This window comes from Neovison vison, chromosome 5 (genome assembly GCF_020171115.1).
Source record: "Neovison vison isolate M4711 chromosome 5, ASM_NN_V1, whole genome shotgun sequence".
Classification (NCBI taxonomy): Eukaryota; Metazoa; Chordata; class Mammalia; order Carnivora; family Mustelidae; genus Neogale; species Neogale vison.
In genome coordinates, this window is record NC_058095.1 from 112,008,368 (window position 1) to 112,033,034 (window position 24,667).

Genomic DNA, 24,667 nt, shown 5'->3' on the forward strand with positions numbered 1-24,667 from the left:
TTGATTCTTTTCCTTTTTTCAAAATGAAGTATGATTAATATACAGTGTTACATTCATTTCAGGTATACAATATATTGATCTTATTTATTACTCAGTGCTCATCACAATAAGTATACTCTTAATTCCCTTCACCTATTCTACCCATGTCCCCCACCACCACCTTCTTTTGGTCAACTACCAGTTTGTTCTCCCTATTGCAGAGTCTTTTTGGTTTATTTCTTTCTTTTGTTATTGTTGTTTTTTTTTTCAATTGTATGTATGCATGAGATCATATAGTATTTGTCTTTCTCTGACTTATTTCACTTAGCATTATACTGTCTAGATCCACCTATGTTGTTGCAAATGGCAGGATTTTATTCTTTTTCATGGCTCAGTAATATTTCATTGTGTGTATAAACAACTTCTTTATTCATTCATCTATCAATGGACACTTGGGTTGCTTCTATAATCTGGCTATTGTAAATAATGCTATAATAAAACATAGGGGTGCATTTATCCTTTTGAATTACTGTTTTCATATTCTTTGGGTAAATACGTAGTAGAGGAATTACTGGATCATATGGTAGTTCTATTTTTTTTTTTTTTTAGGAAATTCCATACTATTTTCCACAGTATGGAGGAAACTCCATACTGTAATTTAGTTGTAATATATATACTGTATATCCATAGTTTGCATTCCCATCAGCAATGCATGAGGGCTCCTTTTTCTCCATATCCTCACCAACACTTGTTTCTGGTGTTTTGCTTTTAGCCATTCTGACAGGTATGAGGTGGCCTCTCATTGTGGTTTTGATTTGCTTTTCCCTGGTGATTAGTGATGTCCCCAGAAGGAACCAGCATCACTCCAAGGTGTTTGATTCTTGCTGCTTTCAAGATTTCCTCTGTCTTTAGTTTTCAGAAGTTTTTCTGTGATGTGTTTTGGCATGAATTTCTTTAGATTTAACCTATTTGGATACTCTTAGGCACTTGATTCTATAGGTTTATGTCTTTTGCCAAATTTGAGAATTTTCAGCTCTTATTTATTTGAATACTTTTTCGGCTCTGCCCCTTTTCTTTTTTCCTTCCAGAACTCTGATGACTCAAATGATCTTTTTTATGGTCCCACAGACCCCTGAGACTATCTTATTTCACTTTTTTGTCTGTTCTCTCTGATATTCAGATTGAGCAACTTCCAGTGTTTTGTCTTCTTTCCCTGATTCTTTTCTCAATTTCTTTATTCATTTTGGTATTGTATCTTTTCCATCTGGTTCTTTATATATTATATTCTTGCGCTGAGACTTTCTGTATTTTTGTTTCAAGCATGCTCACTGAAGAATTTTTATGATAACTGTTTTAAAGTGCTTGTCAGGTTATTCTGACTTCTGTGTTTTCTTTATGTTGGCATAGGTTGATTATTTCATAGTCAGTTGGATGAGTGTTTTACTAGAAATATGGACATGTTGGTTATTATGTTTTAAGGCTCTGGTTCATTGTTAGTTCCAGGTGGTGAAGGAAGTTCATACTCTCCACTCTGTCTCCATTGACACCCATGGAAGACAGAAGGGCTTCTTGATGTTTGTAGCCATAAGTGGGAGTTCTGGCTACCCACTAGGCCTCTACTGATAACCTTCTGGCTGGGAGGACAGGAACACTTCAGTTGTGCTCCTAATGCGGCCTTTATTGACAAAATGTAAACATGGCCTTGTTACTACCAAGTGGTGGTGAAGGTCCTAACTCTCTAGTAGGCCTTCTCTGACATTACTCAGTAAGAAGAGGAGGATGCCATTTTCCCATCAAATAGGAGTAGAAGTCCAGGATCCCCACATGGGTTTCACTGATACCAGAAGCATGATTTGTTACTTTCTAGTGTAGGTGAAAATCCCTGGCTTCCCAATTAGCATTCTCTGACACCACCCCAGCAGGGAGATTGAGGTACCATGTTATAGCCTAGCAATGGTGGAAGTATAAGCTTACCATTCAGTCTTGACTGGTGTGGGAGGTGGTACATGCCTCATTTTTTGCAATATTTGACTTAGTAGTTAATACTTAAAATGTTTCTGTCTTGTTAGGTAGCCCTGTTCCTGGTTCTTTGGCTAGAGAGCAGGCATTTCTTAGAGTTTTATTTATTTTTTATTTTTTCTACATCTATTGACAATTCCAGGTTGCTGTCCTCTCTAGTATCCACTTTGGGATATTTGAGGCAAAATAAAAAGCCAGGGAACTCACCACCATATCTTTCCTTCGGTCCTGAGGTCACTAGTCAGTTTTCCCTCTTCCCTCCACCTTTTAGAAGCTTCTTATGTTTGTAGCCTTAATTTAGTTGTATTTAGCAAGAGAAATAGATATTTTAAAGTACATGTACTTTAAATGGGTATTTCCAATGGTAAAGAATAATGTAAGTGGTCACTAATATTTGATTTAGATGGAATGTCATTGAGCTCAAGACTTGATTTTTTTAATGTTTTCATCATTAAACTTTTTGTCCTGAATTTTATTAAACTGTTTTTAAGCTTCATAATAGATGTACTGGTGTTAAGGTTTTTCAGATGCTTTTTTAATTTAGTTTTGTCACCTGTAATACATTTTAAAATAGTCTTCAGTTCTATAAATGAAAATTTAAAAAATTATAAAATTAGAAATTAAAAAAAATTAGAAATTATCCAAACTAAATTATAAAATTGAAAGACAAATATAGCCACCCCATTGTCTTGAGAACATTGCATTTCTGTTAAACAATTTCTCTTATTACTTGATGAGAATTGCACATCGATAAGAGTAACTGCTTTCTCAAAACAGCCAGTTTTATAAAGAAGATAAATTCAAATACCAGAATATTGTTATTACTTTTTTCTTATTTGAGTCTTTTCTTTTCTCCCCTCTCCTGCATGCCTTTAGCCATTTCCTTGGTACAGCTCATGGTCATCTCTTACTTGAATTATAGCATTCTTTTGTTCTAATCCTAAATGCTTTCAAACATTTTGTACTTTGCATGTTTTAGTTTTGATGTTAATGTTGATTTTACAATTTTGGTTCAGAAAAAATGAAAATAGGTTTTGAATTTCACATTTTTTTGTCAAATAGATGTTTTTTATATTTACAGGCCATATCTGAATGAAACAATTATTTCTAAATGTTTATCCCAAAAAGCCTTTTTCTCCAGCTTATTATCTGACTTTATATATGTTTTAGAAGAAGGAATTGGTGAAAAAACTGGGGAAGCAAAATACCATAAAATCACAAAGCTTCAAAGCAACATTCAGTGATTAAAATGTTATTTGGCAAAGCCAACAAATTTCAGGGAAGCGAGAGTTGGCAGTAAAGAAATTTTTAGCAAATGATGAGTGCTATAAGCAATATTTTGTGATAATGGACATTATGTGAAGTATTTTGAGATTCGCTAGGGTTAATCTTGACTAAATTTTGTAGGATCTAAGCTTCAACTTTAAGAAGAGAGGGAAAATTTAGAGGGTTTTAAGAGCTACTAGGGATCAGGAGCAAAATATATTTTACTTGATATAATATAACATGCAGCTTATACAATTAACTAATGCATTCATTTCTTGAGGTCACCCACAGAAATGATTCTGCAACTAAAAATCTAGTTGTATAAGAAAAATCCAGAGAAGCAAAGGTTAAAAGGTGAGCTAAAGACAGGATAAGAATTATTCAGATATCTAGATTACATGGTAAAAATTTTATTATCTTTATTATTCTATTTTATAAAATGTACAAGAAGAAATGTTCAGAAGTATTGAATCTATTGCTTATTGAATTCCTGGTATTTTTCAAGCAGTTTTCATAAGCTATTCCATTTACATTCTCATAACCTATTTTGCAAAATCTCAGAAATTTAAATAACTTGTAAGAGGTTATTTAGCTTAGAGACAAGAGTAGGATGTGAATTCAAGTCTTTTGTACTTCACTTCTCTCAATCTTTTTTAAAAAATGGTTTCATTTCAATTGGAGTGCATTCTCCTTATGAACGATTAAAGTATTAGGGAGAAGGCTATAGTTCCTTTGATGACCACTTCCCATTGCATTGCTCTCTCTTATCATGTTCACCTCTCATTAATGGCAACAAATGGTTAGTGTATATCCTTCAAGTTTTGTGTGTGTGTGTGTGTGTATTTAAATTAATGTGCGTGTGTGTGTGTGTGTGTGTGTGTGTGTAATCACTTCCTATGTAAGGGAAGATTACATAAATGTACCACACATATAATTTTGCAACTGCTTTACTTAAAAACCTGTCTCACAGATTTTTTGTTTATATTAGTATGTATGGGCCTACACCAATCCTTCTAACTGCTACAAAATATGCTACAGTATAGCTATACCTTAATTTATTTAACCATGCTACAACTGATAGACATTCAATGGTTTCCAAGGTTACACTATTAAAAGTAATGTAATGGGGGTGCCTGGGTGGCCCGTTGGTTAAGCATCCAACTCTTGGTTTGGCTTGGTCAGGTATAATCTCAGGGTCCAGGGATCAAGCCCCGCATGGGGCTCAGTGCTCAGCATAGAGTCTACTCTCCTCTTCCCTCTGCTCCTCCTACCTCTCTTTCTCTCTCCCTCATAAATAAATAAAATCTTAAAAAATAAAATAATGTAATGAACATTATAGTATACACCCTTTGCACCAAGAATCAGAATCATTGGATCATAAGGTAAGGTCCATGATTTTTCCAATTTTTAATATGTTCTTCTAATAATTATCACCACCACCAAACTACTTCTATTACTACTACCAATATTATGACTAATAATAATATCATCTTAATTTGAAATCACTTCATACTGTTTTATGGACCTTTATCCTCCTCCTCATGAGGCTGATTGAGTAAATATTAAATTTGACCTTATTGGGAGCCTCCATGTTCCATATTTGTTCCCTTCAAATTCATAGTTTTAACCTGAGCTGAACATGTGTGGGGGATAAAATTCCAAGGAGCAAGAATGCTGGAATTTCAGCATCTGCCCACTACAGCATCTGCCAACACCTCTCTACTGCCACACCTTAGGAATAAAGATCACACTCAGAACTAAGAATATCTTTGATTTAAAAGCCAGACTAAGAGCAAGGCCTAGACTTAAGGATAAAACTGAAATAGACACTCTAACAAAAATATTAAATAAGGTCTCACAGGATCAGTATGATCTATCAGAAACTTACCTGATTATTTGAACAAAATTCAATACTTCAGAGGGAAATAATGGAATCCAGAGTTTACAATATATATACAACATTCAGTTAATAATTCTTAGACATGTGAATAAATAGAAATGTATTACCCATAACTAACAGAATAATCAATAAAAACAGAATCACAGTAGACTCAGAAGTTGTTTGAAAATTATGATACATATATTGAGTATTCTACAGAAAAAAAGGTGGATAAATGGGTAAAAAGAGAGAATTTTAGTCATTTAAAAAAATGGAAATCTTAGAATTGAAAAAAAGTTGAAAGAAATTTACTGGGTGAGGTTAACAACAGGTTATACATAACAGAAAATATGTTCTTTCTTAAACTTAAAGACAGTTCAGTAGAAATCATCAAAGTAAACATATAGAGAAAAAATAAAAATTTTGAAGAAATGCACAGAGCCTAAATAACCTGTGGAACCAGGTTAAGCAATGTGTCATATTGGTAATCAGAGTCCCAGAAGGAGAGGAGAAAGAGAAAAGGGAACAGAAAAGTATTTGAAAAAATATTGACCATAAATGTTCCAAACTTGACTAAAAAAATAACACATAGATTCAAGAAACATAGCAAACCCTGAGTATAAAAGTAAATTATAGTCAAGCTACTGAAAACCAAATACAAAGAAAAAGCCTTAAAAGCAGCTAGGAAAAAAAAACACTCTAAATACATAAGAACAGTGATAAGAATATAATTGATTTTTTTAAATAGACTTTATTTTTTGAACAGTTTTAGCTTCATAGCAAAATTGAGCAGAAAGTATAGACCCTTACCTCTTGCTCCTGCCCACAGCCTCTCACATTATCAATATCCCCAACTAGAATGATACATTTATTATAACTGTGGACCTACCTTGAAGCATCCTTATCAACCAGAGTCTGGAGTTTACATTAAGATTCATTCTTTGTACTTTTTATGGTTTTTGACAAATGTAATGATATGTACGCATAATATAGTATCATACAGAAGAGTTTCACTGCCCCCCAAATCCTCAGTGCTCTGCCTTCCATCCCTACCTCCTTAATAACCCTGTCAACCACCAAGATTTTTATTTAATTTTGCTTTTTACAAAATGACATGTAGTTGGAATCATATACCTTGTACTTTTTAGATTGGCTTTCTTTAACTTAGTAAAGTACTATTAAGGTTTTTCCATATCTTTTCATGCCTTGATAGACATCGTATATGTGTGTGTGTGTGTGTGTGTGTGTGTGTGTGCCCCCATATAATATTCCCTTGTCTGGGAACACCAGTTTATTTATCCATTCACATAGTAAAGGATATCTTGGTTGCTTTCAAGTTTTGACAATTATGGATAAAGCTTCTATAAACATCTACGCGCATGTTTTTATGTGGACATAAGTTTGCAAATCCTTTTGCTAAATACCAAGGAGTGAAATTCTTGGGTTGTCTATCAAAGGTGTGTTCAGTTTTCTTAGAAACCACTGAACTGTCTTCCAAAGTGGCTGTACCATTTTGCATTTTCACCAGCATTGAATGAAAGCTCCTGTTGCTCCATATCCTTACCAGCATCTGGTGTTTTAGGGTTTCAGATCTGGGCCATTATAATAGGTATGTAGTGGTATCTTATTAATTTTTTTTAATTTTCATTTCCCTGATAACATCATCTGGTACATATTTTCATATGCTATTTATCATCTCTCATCTTTTTAAAAATATTTTTATTTATTTTAGAGAGAGAGAAAGCACAAAGTGGGATGAGGGTCAGAGGGAGAGGGAGAGGAACAAGCAGGCTTAGTGCCTAGCAGGGAGCCCAATGTGAGGCTCCATTCCAGGACCCCAAGATCATGACCTGAGCTGAAGGCAGATGCTTAACCAACTGAGCCACCCAGGCACCCCCCTGTCTATCATCTTTTTTTTTTTTATTGTTTTTTTTTTCCAATTTATTTATTTTCAGAAAAACAGTATTCATTATTTTTTCACCACACCCAGTGCTCCATGCAAGCTGTGCCCTCTATAATACCCACCACCTGGTACCCCAACCTCCCACCCCCCCGCCACTTCAAACCCCTCAGACTGTTTTTCAGAGTCCATAGTCTCTCATGGTTCATCTCCCCTTCCAATTTACCCAAAAGCACATACCCTCCCCAATGTCCATAACCTTCCCCCCTTCTCCCAACCCCCCTCCCCCCAGCAACCCACAGTTTGTTTCGTGAGATTAAGAGTCACTTATGGTTTGTCTCCCTCCCTATCCCATCTTGTTTCATGGATCCCTGTCTATCATCTTTAGTGAGGTGTCCATTAAGGAGGTCTTTGGCCCATTTTAAAATCTGATTTTTGTTATTGGTTTTGATTTTTAAGAGTTCTTTGTATATTTGAATGAAGTCATTTATCAGATGTGTCTTTTTAAAAACTTTTCTCCCAGTCTGTGGCCTCTCTTATCCTTCTTATGTGATAGTGTCTTTTACAGAGCAAGGTTTTTAGTTTTAATGAAGTCCAGCCTATCAATTATTTATTTCATGGCTTGTGCCTTTGGTGTTGTATCATAAAGTCATCACCCATACCCAAGATCATCTGGGTTTTTTCCTAAATTATCTTTTAAGAGTTTTTGCATTTTATGTTTAGGTATGTGATTTACTTTGAGTTAATTATTGTGAAGGATATAAAGTCTTTGTCTAGATTTACGTTTCTGCATGTGGATGACCAATTGTTTCTGTGCCATTTGTTAAAGGAACTGTCTTTGCTTCACTATATTACCTTTGTTTCTTTGTCAAAGATCTGTTGACTATTTTTATGTGGGTCTATCTCTGGGCTCTCCATTCTGTTACACTGATCTATCTGCTGTTCTTTTACCAGTACAACACTGTCTTGATTACCACAACTTTACAGTAAAGTTTGAAGTTGAATGTATCAGTTTTCAGTGTCAGCCATCCTGGGTCTTTTGCCTTGTCATGTAAACATTAGAATCAGTTTATTGATATTTGTAAAATAACTTGCTGAGGTTTTGATTGGATTTGCATTGACTCTACAGATAAAGCTGGGAAGAACTGACATATTGGTTATACTGAGTCTTCCTATCCATGAACATGGACTATCTCTTTGTGTGTTTATTCTTTCATTTCTTTTGTCAGGGTTTTGTAGTTTAACTTATATAAATCTTATACATGTTTTGTTAGATTTATATGTAACTGCTTCATCTGGGGGCAGATGCTAATGTAAATGCTAAGTTTTTTTCATTTCAAATTCTATTTGTTCATTACTGGCATATAGGAAAATGATTGACGTTTGTAACTTTCGTAATATTCTATAATTTGAAACCTTGCTATAATTGATTATTGAGTTTTTAAAAGCATAGACATAGAGGCCAATGCAAATGGAAGGCATCATTAAATTGCTGGTACAAGAAGAAAAATCAAGCAAGAATTCCATATAAGGGCGCCTGGGTGGCTCAGTGGGTTAAGCTGCTGCCTTCGGCTCAGGTCATGATCTCAGGGTCCTGGGATCGAGTCCCGCATCGGGCTCTCTGCTCAGCAGGGAGCCTGCTTCCCCTCTCTCTCTTTGCCTGCCTCTCTGCCTACTTGTGATCTCTGTCTGTCAAATAAATAAACAAAATCTTTTAAAAAAAAAAAAAGAATTCCATATAAGATCTATTATCTAATGAAATTTTTTTTAAATGAGGGTGAAACATTTAATTCAGTTAAATCAGAGCTGATGAGCTTTGCTTCCAGTAAACTTGTACTACAAGAAAAACTAAAGTTCTTAAAGCTGAAAGGAAATATGGACAGACTGATTAACAACAATGAAATTAAGTCAGTAATCAAAAAACTCCCAACAAATGAAAGTCCAGAACCAGGTGGCTTCACAGACGAATTCTACCAAACATGTAAAGAAAAGTTGATATCTGCTCATCTCAAACTTTCCCAAAAAATAGAAGAGGAAGGGAACTTCCAAATTCATTCTATGAGACCAGAATTACCCTGATACCAAAACTGGATAAAAACACAGGAAAAAAAAGAATAACCACAGGTTAATATTTCTGATGAATACAGATGCAAAAATCCTCAGCAGTATTAGCAAGCTGAATCCAAAAATACATTAAAAAAATCATTCACCATTATCAAGTGGGATCTATTTCCAGAATGTAAGGATGGTTCAGTATTCAAAAATCAATCAACATGATGCATCACATCAATGAGAGAAAGGATAAAAAAAAAAAGAGAAAGGATAAAAACCATATGATCATTTCAATAGATGCAGGAAAAAAACATTAAACGAAGTACAACATCCATTCATAATAAAAACCCTCAACAAAGTAGATTTATAGGGAACATACCTCAACATAATAAAGGCTATATATGAAAAACCAGTAGTTAACATCATATTCAATGGTGGAAAACAGAGCTTTTCCCCTAAGATCAAAAACAAGACAAGGTTGTCTACTCTGACCACTTTCATTCAATATGTACTGGAACTCCTAGCCACAGCAATCAGACAAGAGAAAGAAATAAAAGGCATCCAAATTGGTAAGGAAGAAGTAAACCTTTCACTATTTGCATATGACCTGACATTATATACACTACATACATAGAAAACCCTAAAGATTCCACAAAAAAACTGTTAGAACTGATAAATGAATTCAGTAAGATCACAGAATAAAAAAAAATCAATATACAGAAATCTGTTGCATTTCTATACACTAATAATGAAGCAGCAGAAAGAGAAATTAATCCCATTTATATTTCCAACAAAAATAATAAAATATCTAGGAGTAAACTTAACCAAAGAGGTGAAAAACCTTTATTCTGAAAACTATAAAACACTGATGAAAGAAAGTGAAGATGACACAAATAAATGGAAAGACATTCCATGCTCATGGGTTGGAAGAACAAATATTATTATAATGTCTATACAACCCAAAGCAATCTACAGATTTAATGCAATCTCTATCAACAGCATTTTTCACAGAACTAAAACAAACAATCCTAAAAATCTGTGGGACCACAAAAGACCTTGAATAGCCAAAGCAATCTTGAAAGCAAAAAACAAAAGTAGAGGTATCACAATCCAACTTCAAGTTATATTACAAACCTTAGGAAACAAAACAGTATGATACTGGACAAAAATAGACACATAAGTCAACAGAACAGAATAGAAAGCCCAGAAACAAACCCACAATTATAAGGTCAATTAATCATCAAAAAGGAGGCAAGATTATGGAATGGGAAAAAGACAGTCTTTTCAACAAATGATACTGGGAAAACTGGGCAGCTGCATGCAAAAGAATGAAACTGGACCACTTTCTTAACACCATACACAAAAATGAACTCAGAATGGACAAAAGATCCCACTATGAAACCTGAAACCACAAAAATACAAGAAGAGAACACAGGCAATAATTTCTTTGACATTGGCCACAGCAACATTTTTCCAGTTAAGTCTCCTGAAGCAAGGGAAACAAAACTAAAAATAAACTATTGGTACTACATCAAAATAAAATGCTTCTGCACAGTGAAGGAAACAATCAACAAAACTAAAAGGTAACCTACAGATTGGGAAAAGATATTTGCAAATGACATACCCAATAAAGGACTAGTACTCAAAAATATAAATAAAAATTATAAAAATATATATAATATATATATAAATTATATAAAATATAAAAATATAAATATAAATAAAAAATATTTTAAAAAACTTACAAATCTCAACACCCCAAACCCAAATAATTCAATTTTAGAATGGGCAAAAGATGTGAACAGACATTTCTCCAGAGAAGACATACGGATGGCCAATAGACATGAAAAGATGCTCATCATCACTTATCCTCAGAGAAATGCAAATCAAAACTATGATCAGATATCACTGAACACCTGTCAGAATGGCTAAAATCAACAGCAAAAGAAACAACAGGTGTTGATGAGGATGTGGAGAAAAAGGAACCCTTGTGCACTCTTGTTGGGAATCCAAACTGGTGCAACCTCAGTGGAATGAGGTGCAACCTCAGTGGAATATGGTGGTTCCTCAAAAGAGATTTCAAGATTCCTTAAAAATAGAGCTACCCTATGATCCAGCTATCACACTACTGGGTGTTTACCTAAAGAATACAAAAACACTAATTCAAAGGGATACATACACCCCTATGTTTATAGCAGCATTATTTATAATAGCTATATGGAAGCAGCCCAATTGTCCATCAATTAATAGATAAAGAAATGTTATATATACATATACATACATATGTACATATATATACATATATATATAATGGAATATTATTCAGCTGTAAAAAAAGAATGAAATCTTGCTGTTTGCAATGACACAGATGGTGCTAGAGAGTATTCTAAGCAAAATTAGCCAGAGAAAGACAAATACCATATGATTTCACTTATATGTGGAATTTAAGAAACAAAACAAGCAAAGGGAAAGGAGAGAAAGAGGAAAGAGAAATCAAGAAACTGACTCCTAATTACAGACAACAAACCTATGGTTATCAGAGGGGAGCTGGGTGGGGGTAGGAGTGAAGTAGATAAAGAGCACAGGATGACATACAACACAGGAAGTGTTGAATCACGATATTGTCCACCATATTGTCCATCTGAAACTAATAACTGTAACACTGTATGTTAACGAAATAAAATAAAAACTTAAAAAATAAAGAAAGCTGGTTTTGGTTTTATTAATATCAAGTAGATTTCAGAGTACAGATAACTAAGCTAGAGTCAATTAATGAAAAGGGAATAAATGTGAATTCACCTAATCAGAGTTTCAAAATACATAAGAAAAACTGACAGAACTAAAAATAAACAAATCTACAATCATATTGAAGATTTTAATAACTTTTGGAATTATTGCTAGAACAGTAGAGAAAATCAGTAAGTATGTAGAAAATTTGAACTTACCTACTAACTTAACCTAATATTTATAAAATAGTCCAACTGACAACTATTCATTTTATGTTATTTTCAAGTGCAAATGGAACATTCACCAAGATAAACAATACACTAGATGATAAATTGCAAATAATTTGAAGCTCTCAGTCACAACAGAATTCAATTAGAAATCAATAACCGTAAGATAGCTACAAAATACATAAACATTTTAAACTTGGGCATTATAATGCTAAATAACCCATGAGTGGGGAAAAAAAATCACAAGAATTGGAAAATAATTGAAGTTAGGTGTGCCTGGGTGGCTCAGTTGGTTAAGCATCTGCCTTCAGCTCAAGTCATGATTGCTGGGGTCATGGGATATAACCTCGCCTCAGTCTCCCTGCTCAGCGGGGAGTCTGCTTCTCCCTCTCCTTCTGCCACTCCCCCACTATGCCTGGCTCATGCTCTCTCTCTCCTAAATAAATAAATTAAAACTTTTTTAAAAGGAAAATATTTGTATTTATTGATGATGAAAACATATTTGAAAAATTGGGAGTTGTAGCTAAAGCAGTGTTTAGAGAAAATTTTATATATTTAAATGTCTATATTAGAAAAGAAAAAAAACCTTAAAAATAATTATCTAAGTTTCTACCATAAGAAACTAGAAAAATAAGAATAAATTCAGCCAAAATCAAATGGAAGAAATAAAATGATAAATAGCAGAAATCATTAGAAAACAGGGGGGGGAAAAGGAGAAAAAAATCAACAAAACCAAAAACTGAAAAGACTAATCCAATTGATAAACCATAGCAATATGGATCAAGAAAAGAAAGAAAACAATGGGGTATTCAGGTATTGTAGCTTAGCAATATGGATCAAGAAAAGAAAGAAAACAATGGGGTACTTCAGGTATTGTAGACTTATAAAGGTGATAAAGTCCTATTATTAACAATTCTATGTCAGTAAATTTAACGACTTAGAGGAAATGGACAAATTTTTAGAAAAACACACATATAACACAAGAAATCACTTGTATGATTAGGCTTATGATCTATTTCAAGTTAGGCTTTATAAATGGTGTGAAGTAGGAATCAATGAAATTGAATTTTTCAGTAAAACCCTTCCCATAAGAAAAATATCAGACTGACATGTCATCACTGGTAAATTCTATCAAATATCTAAAGAAGAGATAACACCCAGCCTACACAAACTTTCAGAAAATGGAGGAAACTCTTTCCAACTCATTTGGGGAAGCCAGCATAACCCTGATATAAAAACAAACAGTGACATTACCAGAAATGAGAGACCAATGTCCCTTATGAGTATAGATGCAAAAATCCCTAATGAAATCTTTCAGATTGAATTCAAATACATATATATAGAGAGAGAGAGAGAGAAGAGAGAAAGTTTTGATTTTCACCTTTCAAAAAGTAAACAAGGTAATTCAGTACATTAACAAAATCAAAGGAGTTAAAAAGAAATAACTTGATAGTTGCAGAAACAGCATTAGACAAAATTCAACACCATTCATAATAAGAACTCTCAGCAAATTAAGAATAAAAGGAAATTTTCTCAACCTATTTAAGGGCATCTATAAAACAACTTACAGCTAACAACATCATATTTACTATAAAATGTTGACTAGTTTTCCCCCAAAGATTGGAAATAAGACAAAGATGTATTATCCTATCTCCTCTATGCAACATTATATTAAGAGGTTTTAATCAGTGCTATAAGACAAGAGAAAATATGGCCTAAAGATTATAAAGAAGTAAAATTATATTTACAGACAGAACGATTGCTTATGTAGAAAATTCTACAGAATCTACAAAAAGACTAATAAACAAGTAAATTTAGTAAGGTCACAGGATAAAAGGTTAAGACAAAAAAATCTATTGTATTACTATATAGATTCCAAGAAGTAGCAACAAACAACTGAAAAGTGAAATGAATAAAACAAAACTCTTCGTTGACACTAAAGAACAAAATATTTGCTGAGAAATTTCATGAAAAAATCTATAAAACTTCTATAATAAAAGTATTAATGAGAAATTAAAGAACATTAAATAAATGGAATGATATTCTAAGTTCATGATCTATAAAACTCAATATTTTTATGTCAATATTCATTAGATCAGATTCATAGATCAGAGATCTAAACATAAAACTAAAACTCTAAAGCTTCTAGAAGAAACCATCGGAGAGTATCTTTATTAAGATTTGGGTTAAGCGAAGACTTCTTGGAACACAAAATGCACTAACTGTAATGAAAAAAACTGATACCCTGGAACTTAAACTTAGAAACCTCATTCTTCAAAAGACACTATCAAGAAAATGAAGACAGAGGTGCCTGGATGGCTCAACTGGTTAAGCATCCAAATCTTGATTTTGGCTCAGGTCATGATCTCAGGATTGTGAGATTGAGCCCTATGCCCAGTGGGGAGCCTGCTTAAGATTCTCTCTCCACCTCTACCCCCACCCCATACCATATGCTGCTTAAAAAAGGGGGGAGGAATGAAAAGACAAAATTATAGGAGTAAAAATATTTGCAATACATACAGGTCAGGGAAGACTTATATCAAGGACCTATATATAAAGAGCTCAATCCATTTTAAAAATGGGCAAAAGATATAAACAAATTTAACAGAAGACATGGGATGGCCACTAAGTTCATGAAAAGATTCTCAGCATCTTTAACCATCAAGGAAATGAAAATTAAAGCCACGGGTGCCTGGGTGGCTCAGTGGGTTAAGCCTCTGCCTTCGGCTCAGGTCATGATCTCAGAGTCCTGGGATCAAGCCCCGCATTGGGTTCTCTGCTTCGGGGGAGCCTGCTTCCCCCTCTCACTCTCTGACTGCCTCTCTGCCTACTTGTGATCTCTGACTGTCAAATAAATAAATAAAATCTTAAAAAAAAAAGAAAACTAAAACCACAATAGGATATCATTTCACAACCAATAGAAGGGTTAAAATCACAACAAATAATAATACCAAATGTTGTTAAGGGTATGAAGCAACTGGAACTCTCTTGCTTTTTTGGTGAGATTATAAAATGGTGCAACTGCTTTAGAAAATGGTTTGGCAGTTTATTAAAAAATTAGCAAATACATTGTATGTCTCAGCAATTCCATCCCTAAGTGTTTATTCAAGGGAAAAAAATGTCTTAAAATAAAACTTGCATATGAACGTTCATAGAAGCTTTATTCATAATAGCCCCAAAAAAGAAACACTACAAATGACCCTCAAGAACAGAATGAATAAACCAATTGAGGAATATCTATATAATGGAATACTATTCAGTGAAAAAAGAATGAAATACTGACCAACATGGGTGTATACATTTGTCAAAAGTCATTTAACCATAGCCTTAAAAATCTGTGTTTTTATAGTTCCACAAATATATTTAACCATACTTTTTAGATTAAATAACTAAAAGAGAAGTTATATGACATGTTCAAATGACGAACAGTGATCTACAAGTGGAGCGTTTTCTCCATGGGCAAACAATGGCATTTTATGAGTCTTTGTTACATTCTGAACAATACAGAATTTAGCAATATATTTTATATAACATTCTTCTCAAAGTGGGGTAGCCATCATTTGATTTCCAAAAGCTGTCTCATTTTATTCACATATTTCTTCAGTAATTTATTCAACATATTTATTGGGCTCATACTATGTGCTAATTACTCTTTAGGCTCTGATAATGGAGTGGTGAATAAAATAGCACATGATTCCTTCACTTTCCTATGCATGTGCTACATTCTTCACAAAACACTTTCTAATATATGTCTTTATGAATTTGCATACTAGCTGGAGAGACAGACAAAAAAGATATGTAAGTAAGACCTATTAGCTAAGGATAGTGTTAAGGACCAAAAAAAAATGGAACAGAGAAGGGAATATGTAATACATGTACTGTAGGGAAAGGGAAGATGAAATATTAGATCTTGCAGCCATCAAAAGCATTACTGAGAAGGACTCTTTCAGCAAAATCCTAAAAGTGAAGGAGCAAGGCATGCAGATCTGAGGATGAGATTTCCAGGAAAAAGAAAAAGCAAGTGTAAAGGTCTTAAGATGGAAAATACCTTGGCTCAGAGAATAGAAGAACAGGGTGGCTGGAGTGGACGGAACACAGAAAAAAGCATTGATGAGGTCAGATTTGGCTTTTACAGGGCCTTGCTTTCTTTTTGCCACTGTGTTTTGTTGGCCCCACCCCTCCTTCACTATTGTTCTTATTCCTGCCTCGCCAGCCACAGTAACTAAGGAGAGTAGTAGCCCATCCACTTCCTAGAGGCAAAAAGTTCAGTTCTATACAGAACCATTTTACATCCTTAGTGCCTACAGATATCCAAGTTTGATACTCAGACTTGATATTCAAACAGATATTCAAAGTCTGAACATTACCAGTAGAGGCTGAACAAATGCTTGTCTTTCAAGAAGGCTCATAAGACAAACTTGGCCTTTATAAAGTCATGTCTGGTCCCTCACTCTTTCTTTTTTTTTTTCCTTTGTGTATTTGTTGATGGTGGTGGTGTCTGTGTGTGTGTGTGATGTTTTATTTGGTTGTTGTGTTTGGGGTTTTTTGTTTGTTTAGTTTCAAGTTTTTATTTAAATTCTTTTTTTTTTCCAATTTATTTATTTTCAGGAAAACAGTATTCATTTAAATTCTAGTAAGTTACCAGAGGGGAGGTGGGTAGCAGGATAGGGGCAAGAGGTGATGGGGATTAAGGAGTGTACCTGTGGTGTGATGAGCACTGGGTGATGTATGAAATTGTTGAATCACTATTTTATACACATGAAACTAATATAATTCTATATGTTAACCAGAATTAAAATAAAATAAGATAAATGAAATACTGGCATGTGAAAAAAAAAAATAGTCACTTCTTGATCAAAACTGCCTTTTAGCCTTGGAAACTTAGAAAGTTATTCTTGTTAGTATCCCAGCATTTGGTAAATATGGAGAGATGTTAGTACAGTCCACAAGAAACTGACATATAAAGCTCAAGTATCAGTTTATTAGTTTATAATAATAAAACTCTAAAGGAAACCAGATAAATACCAGTCATAAGTGCTTCTTCTTCCTATAAGGAAACTACCTACATTGGAAGCCAAGTTATTTCAAGTTTAGTTAGTGAGCATGGAAATCAAAGCTGTTTTCTGAGTTTGACTGTTCTTGGCCTCTGGCTCTGGGTGCTCAAAGAGCCAATCTCCATAACAGAGTTATACTTCTCAGATAAATAATTCCTACCAGCGTATGACTCCTTCACCTTTCTGTATATATTTACTACATTCTCCACAAAACCTCTTCTAAAGATATATTCTTTCTTTAGAAGTATTAAATTTTTCTGTGACATCTAGCTATGACTGATGATCTGGATTTCCCCAAGGGACTTTGCACAGCTCTACTCTGATCTCTTGTGTATTAGTTTCATAGCTTAACTATTGAAGAATAATTTTAGAAGAATGCTACTATGCAACTGACCAAAGCTTTTGATTAACCAAAAATTTGTTTTAGTTATTTGATTTCTATAAATATATTCTATTAACAGGGGTATGGACATATTTAGTGACTATACCCTCCCTCTTCTATTGGATATATATTCTATTGGATACACCAATGAATATATATTATATATAAATATGTATGGTGGATATATATTTTTAATATAGAAATATATTCAATGTTTAAAAAATCTTCTTTTGAACCAGCTTCATATCTAATATGATGTTTCAGTTTATTCTAATTTATTTCTAATCATTTTCAAGTCATTTTTTTATTTTGCCAACATATTAGCAGGCCTAATTCCACCAATTTCAACGAATTATCTGAATTCACAGAATTAACAAAAATTGGACATTTAAAAAGACATAAAGTTTATAGGAACTTATGTGAATGTTTTTGATAACTTTTCACTTCGTTTTTATAGTGGTACTTTGGAATACTTAGTGTGTCTTGGTCCCTGTTCCCCTACTACTGCTGCAGAGTTGTTTCAATATAACTTATTTCCTTGGTAATCATGATTGTTTTATTTTATGTATTAAAAACATTATCCTAAGGAGTCCATAGTATTTATCATACTGTTGAAAGAACCCGTGGCATAGTAAAGGTAAAGAAACTGTGCTGAGGAAGGAGCTTGGAAACAGAGAGGGAGTAACCTTTGCTGGGGGAAAAGCAGAGAGAAGATTCAAGATATAGAGAAATTTGAACCCATGCACAGGAATCATGGGAATGTAAAAATGGTACAGTCGCTGTGGAAAACAGTCTGGCAATTGCTCAAGTGGTTGAACACAGAATTACCAAATGATCCCTCACTTCTGTTCTTCAGTATAGACTCTAGAGAAGTGAAAACATAAATTCACACAAAAACTTGCACATGAATGTTTATAACAGTATTGTTCATAATAGCCAAAAACTGGAAAAAAATGTCCATCAACTGATGAATTGGGTAAATAAATTTTGATATTATTCTATAATGGACTATATTTGACAATGCAAAGGAATGAAGTACTAATACATACATACAACATGGAAGACCCTAAAAAGATTATGCTAAGTTGAAGAAGACAGTCACAAAAAAAATGTACTGTATGATATCATTTATAAGAAATATACAGAATAGGCAAATCTATATAAAGAGAAAGATTAGTAATTTTCTAGTGCTAAGAGTGGGGGTATGGGAATGGGAAGTCACTGCTAGCAGATACTATCTTTTGACATAATGAATATGTTCTAAAAATTGATTGTGGTAACAGTTGTACAACTCTGTGAATGTACTAAAACCCATTTTGAATTGTCCACTTTACAGGATGGATTGTATAGTATGTGAATTTTATCTTAATAAAGCTGTTGTAAAAAAGAAGATTAAGTATTTTTTGTATAGGTAACATTAATATCATGAATTTTTTTCCTTTCTCTTTTCTCGTGGCCTGACACCAAAAACCTTGCACTTTCCACCATGCTTCATTGCTTTCCAGTGTAGCCTTGCTTAGCTCAGCATAAATATACTGCTCTACTTACTGTTATGACTACATGATCTTTTGAATCTTTGAGATGGATGGGTCTATGTTTCAGTGAACCACTGGATATAGGGAATGAAACCATTATTCCAAGCTGGTAACTATTTCGATAACTTGAAGGCATTCCATCACGGATACTTTGCTTGAATTCAGATCCCAAATATGATCACTTGTTAGCTATGAAACCATGGTTGAATTACTTAAACTCTTTGATCTTCAGGGTTTTTTGTACAAAAATGGAGATAATAATATCCATCTACATCTATGGTGTTATGAGAATATAATTATGCCTAAAAAGCTCTCAGTGTAGTATCTAACACGTAATAAGTTTTGAATAGTTATTATTACTGTTGATTTTTATTACCATTATTATTTACAGTGAGTAATTTCTGATCAAGTGTTCTCTTCTTTAAAGAAATCAAAATATCATTTATGGCTATTTACTACTTATCCTTCTCAAGCCCTGTTGATGTGTACTGTTCTTTTAATAGGTACAACATAAGAGATATGGTGCAATTCTTAAGCGTTTGCATTGTCAGGTGAACAAAATTCAGTCAAATAAAAGACAATGGCAATGGAACATTCACCAACTGGAAAAAACTGCAGCTGAACTAAGAAAACGCATTGGAATGAAAGATTAACATGGGCAAAGGACAATGTAGAACACAGACTATGTCAACAAAAATGATAGGACAAAAGGTTGGGAAAATTCTTTGGATTCTTAACCAGCATCTACTAAGAGAGGTCTGTCTTAAGAACACATATAATATATTCTCTTTCTCTCTCTTTTTTGAATCAGTTAATCTCTTTGCTATAGTGCCTTCCAAACCTGCAATTGATAACAGTAGATAGACAATAGGAATGCTGACAGAAGTCTGGTAGAAGACTCTGTATAAATATTTTCAGTATGTAAGATATAATTATACTCATGAATGCCTGTTTATAAACATGTTGCCTTCACTATCATATGAAATAAAAATGTAGAAAAGAAATGCAAAAAGTTATAATGATTTAAATTGTTAAGATATTTTAAATGATTCTGTTTCAAACTTTTTATTAAAACTTGCTTTTTTACCACTGTCTATACAGTAGTCCATAAATATTGACATTTACAATAATATATGTTCAATGCTTCAGGTATTTTACTTTTTTCTTTCATTCAGAAGGTAGCAACCATTTTTTCTTATTAAATAAGACAATTTTAGAGTGTTGCAAGGCATAAAACTTTTTGTTTAATTTTCTGTCTTTAGTACTATTCTGTGACAAAACTGAAGTTATGACATCATGTAAGGAAAATACCAGCTCTTAATTAAAAAAAAAAAGAACGTGAATAAATATAGACTACCATGTATTTTTATTCTCACTGTAAGTCATATGCTATGTCCATGGCAACATTTCAAAATTTAACTTGTGCATATTAAGAAACAAATGCTCCTTTTTTTGGCTCCACTGAATCAAATTTTTAGGAATAGAAAAAATATTATTGAATATAATGGTCTTTAAATATTTACTTTTTAGATTAAATCCTTTCAAAACAACAACATCAAAAAGGTATCTCAAGTTCATTTTCTTTTCACCTTTCTTTATGCCTAAAACTAAGTAAGAGGAGAGCTGATAAAGAACCTGATATTGATAATCTGGCTATGTCTAACATTAATAATCCTATTATCAATTAACATGGCTTATTATAACTAACTTCAAATGACTTTGCTATAACACAATCAACTTTGGCAGGTAACTCAGAAATAGAGTTACAAATAGGAACAGTTAAACCTGGGGGAGGAGCAAGATGGTGGAGGAGTAGGAGACCTCAATTTTGTCTGATTCAAGGAATTCAGCTAGATAGCTATCAAACCACTCTTAGCACCTGTGAACTCAACAGGAGATCGAAGAAAAGAATAGCAGCTACCTATGAATAGAAAAGCTACCACTTTCTACAAGGTAGGATGTGCGGAGAAGTGAATTTGAGGCAATATTTGGAAAGATAGACTGCAGGGTATTTGGGAAGATAGGAAGGCTCTTCCAGCTGGTTCCTTGGCAAGTGACAGAGCAGCAGAGCACAAAATCAGAACTTTTAAAAGTCTGCCCCACTGAGGGATGTTACTCTGGTGGCTTAGTGGAGAGTGGAACCTTCACTGGGACAGTGTGGTTTCAGGAACCTCAGATTCACAGAAAGACTGGGGATGTCTGAGTGCAGCAGAGCTCCCAGGTATGGGAGCAGGGAAGCCGGTTGCAAAGACAGAGTCATGGAGTGGGATCTCAGCTCAGGGTTGCCATAAACCATAATCCAATGCACAGTTGGGCCACTATTTGAGTAGAGACCCCACAAGTGGCAGATCCAAGGGATACTCCCCCTCCTCCTCTGGGGATAATTGTGCAGAAGCACACTGAAGAAATCTGCTGGGTTTGGAGACTCCAAATGGGGCTGTGCTCCAGAGATAGAAATGGTTGGTCACAAGCTATGTGAGCATGGAACACTGCTGGAGACCAGGGAGACAGGCATGGTTGACTGCTCTTCTCTGAGGGCTCACTAAAGAGGGAAGTTCCTGGGATCTCACCTCCTCCTGGCCAGAGATTGGGAGGCTGCCATCTTCATTCTCCTCCTCCAAACCTATATGGAAAATGTTCAGAGAACAAAACTACTGAAAGCAAACCCAAGCAGATTACTTATCCTGGTCCCTGGCAAGGGTGGTGCAATTCTGCCTCAGGCAAAGACATTTGAGAATCACTGCAAGAGACCCCCTCCCCCAGAAGATCAGCAAGAACATACAGCCAAGACCAAGCTCACTGATCAATGAGAACTGTGGAACTCCAGAACTAAAAGAAAGCAACACATAGAATTCATGCCTTTTCCCCCATGATTCTATACTCTGTCAAAGTTAATTTCTAAAATTTTCTTTTTTATTTTTCTATTTTCTAAATTTTTCTTCTTTCCTTTTCAACCAACATCTTATCAATTACTTTTTTAAAATCTTTTTTTTTAATTTTCATTTTTAAATCATATACTATCCCTTCACTGTATTTAGCCTTATTTTTTTGTATATATATGTTTTTCTTTAAAATTTTGGGATACAGTTTCTCCCAACAGACCAAAATATACTCTATATCTACTGTATGGCTTTGTTCTAGTCTCCCACCTGATCACATTCTCTCCTTTTTTAAAAATGTTTTTTATTCTTTTTTTCAACTAACTCCTTTTTTTATCAATTCCTTTTTAAAAATCCTTTTTAATTTTTAACTTTCATGTTTACAGTCATATTCCATCCTTTCATCACATCCACTCTTTTTTTTATACATATAAGTTTTTCTTTAAAATTTTGATTGGCAGTTCTTCTAACAGACTACATCCAAAATCTAGTGTGTGTCTCTGTTCTGTTCACTAGCCTGATCATAGTCTACTTTTTTCCCTTACTTTTCCCCCTGGTTTCAGGTCTTTTCTGATTTGTTTTGTGTATATTTTTCTGGGGTCATTGCTATCCTTTTAACATATTGTTCCCTCATTCATCTATTCTTATTCTTTGGACAAAATGACAAAAAAGAAAAACTCACCTCAGAAAAAAAAAAAAATGAACAAGAGGTAGTACCATCTGCCAGGGACCTAATCACTATGAACATTAGTAAGCTGTCAGCAATAGAGTTCAGAATGACGATTATTAAGATACTAGCTGGGCTTGAAAAAATCTTAGAAGATACTAGAGAATCACTTTCTGGAGAAATAAAAGAACTAAAATCTAACTATGTCAAAACCAAAAATACTATAATGACATGCAATAAAAAATGGAGGCTCTAGCTGCTAGGATAAATGAGGCAGAAGAGAGAATTAGTGATATAGAAGACCAAATGATGGACAATAAAGAAACTGAGAAAAAAAAGAGATAAACAACTAATGGATTATGAGGGGAGAATTTGAGAGATAAGTGATACCATAAAATGAAACAATATTAGAATAACTGGGATCCCAGATGGAGAAAAAAGAGAAAGGGGGGCAGAAGGTATATTGGAGCAGGTAACAGTGGAGAACTTCCCTAATTTTAGGAAGGAAACAGGCATCAAAAGCCAGGAGACACAGAGAACCCCCTCAAAATTAATAAAAATAGGTCAACACCCCGTCATCTAATAGTAAAACTTACAAGTCTCTGAGACAAAGAGAAAATCCTGAAAACAGCTTGGGACATGAGTCTGTAATATACAATGTTAAAAATATTAGATTGGCAGCAGACCTATGCACAGAGAACTGGCAGGCCAGAAAGGACTGGCATGATATTTCCAGAGCATTAAATGAGAAAAATATGCAGCCAAAAATACTATATCCAGTAAAGCTGTCTTTGAAAATATAAGGAAAGATAAAAAGCTTCCAGGATGAACAAAAACTAAAAGAATTTGTGAACACCAAACCATCCCTACAGGAAATATTGAAAGAGGTCCTCTAAGCAAAGAGAGAGCCTAAAAGTAACATAGACCAAAAAGGAACAGACAATATACCATAACAGTCACATTACAGGCAATACAATGGCACTAAAGTCATATCTTTCAATAGTTTCCCTGAATGTAAATGGGCTAAATGCCCCAATCAAGACACAGGGTATCAGATTGGATAAATAAAAAACAAGACCCATCAATATGCTGTCTGTAAGATACTCATTTTAGACCCAATTTAGACTCAGATTTAAAGTGAGAGGATGGAAAACCATTTATCGTGCTAATGGACATCAAAAGAAAGCTGGAGTGACAATTCTTATATCTTTGGCTTAGATTTTAAGCCAAAGACTATAATAAGAAATGAGGAAGGACACTATATCATACTTAAAAGGTCTGCCCAACAAGAAGATCTAACAATTTTAAATATCTATGCCCCTAATATGGGAGTAGTCAATTATATAAACCAATTAGTAACAAAATCAAAGAAGTACATCAATAATAATACAATAATAGGAGGAGACTTTAACACCCCCCCTTTACTGAAATGGACAGATCATCTAAGCAAAAGATCAACAAGGAAATAAAGGCCTTAAATGACACCCCGGACCAGAAGTACATCACAGATATATTTAGAACATTCCATCCCAAAACAACAGAATACACATTCTTCTCTAGGGCACATGGAACATTCTCCAGAATAGGTCACATCCTGGGTCACAAATCAGGTCTCAACCAGTACCAAAGGACTGGGATCACTCCCTGTTTATTTTCAGACCACAATGTTCTGAAACTAGAACTCAATCACAAGAGGAAATTGGGAAAGAACTCCAGTATATGGAGGATAAAGAGCATCCTACTAAGGAATGAATGGGTCAACCAGTAAATTCAAGAGAATTGAAAAAATCCATGGAAACAAATGAAAATGAAAACAAAACTGTTCAAAATCTTTGGGACACAGCAAAGGCAGTCCCGAGGGGACAGTATATAGCTATACAAGCCTTTCTCAAGAAATAAGAAAGATCTCAAGTACACAACCTAACCCTATTTAAAGGAGCTGGAGAAAGAATAGCAAAGAAAACCTAAACCCAGCAGGAGAAGAGAAATAATAAAGATCAGAGCAGAAATCAATGAAATAGAAACCAAAAGAACAGTAGAACAAAATAATGAAACTAGGAGCTGGTTCTTTGAAAGAATTAATAAGATTGATAAACTCCTG

The 24,667-nt window shown here is 34.0% G+C and overlaps 1 protein-coding gene across 4 annotated transcripts in view; it reads left to right on the plus strand.

Annotated features, from left to right (window-relative positions):
* Positions 1-19,992, plus strand: part of CCDC122 (coiled-coil domain containing 122) — a 43,327-nt gene extending 23,335 nt beyond the window's left edge. For all 4 annotated transcript variants that reach the window (XM_044249786.1, XM_044249785.1, XM_044249784.1 and 1 more), the window contains one exon: positions 19,524-19,992. In XM_044249786.1, the coding sequence (XP_044105721.1) occupies positions 19,524-19,673 (150 nt within the window). In that variant the 3' untranslated portion in view covers positions 19,674-19,992. The remainder of the gene's footprint in view (positions 1-19,523) is intronic.
* The last annotated feature ends 4,675 nt before the right edge of the window (positions 19,993-24,667 follow it).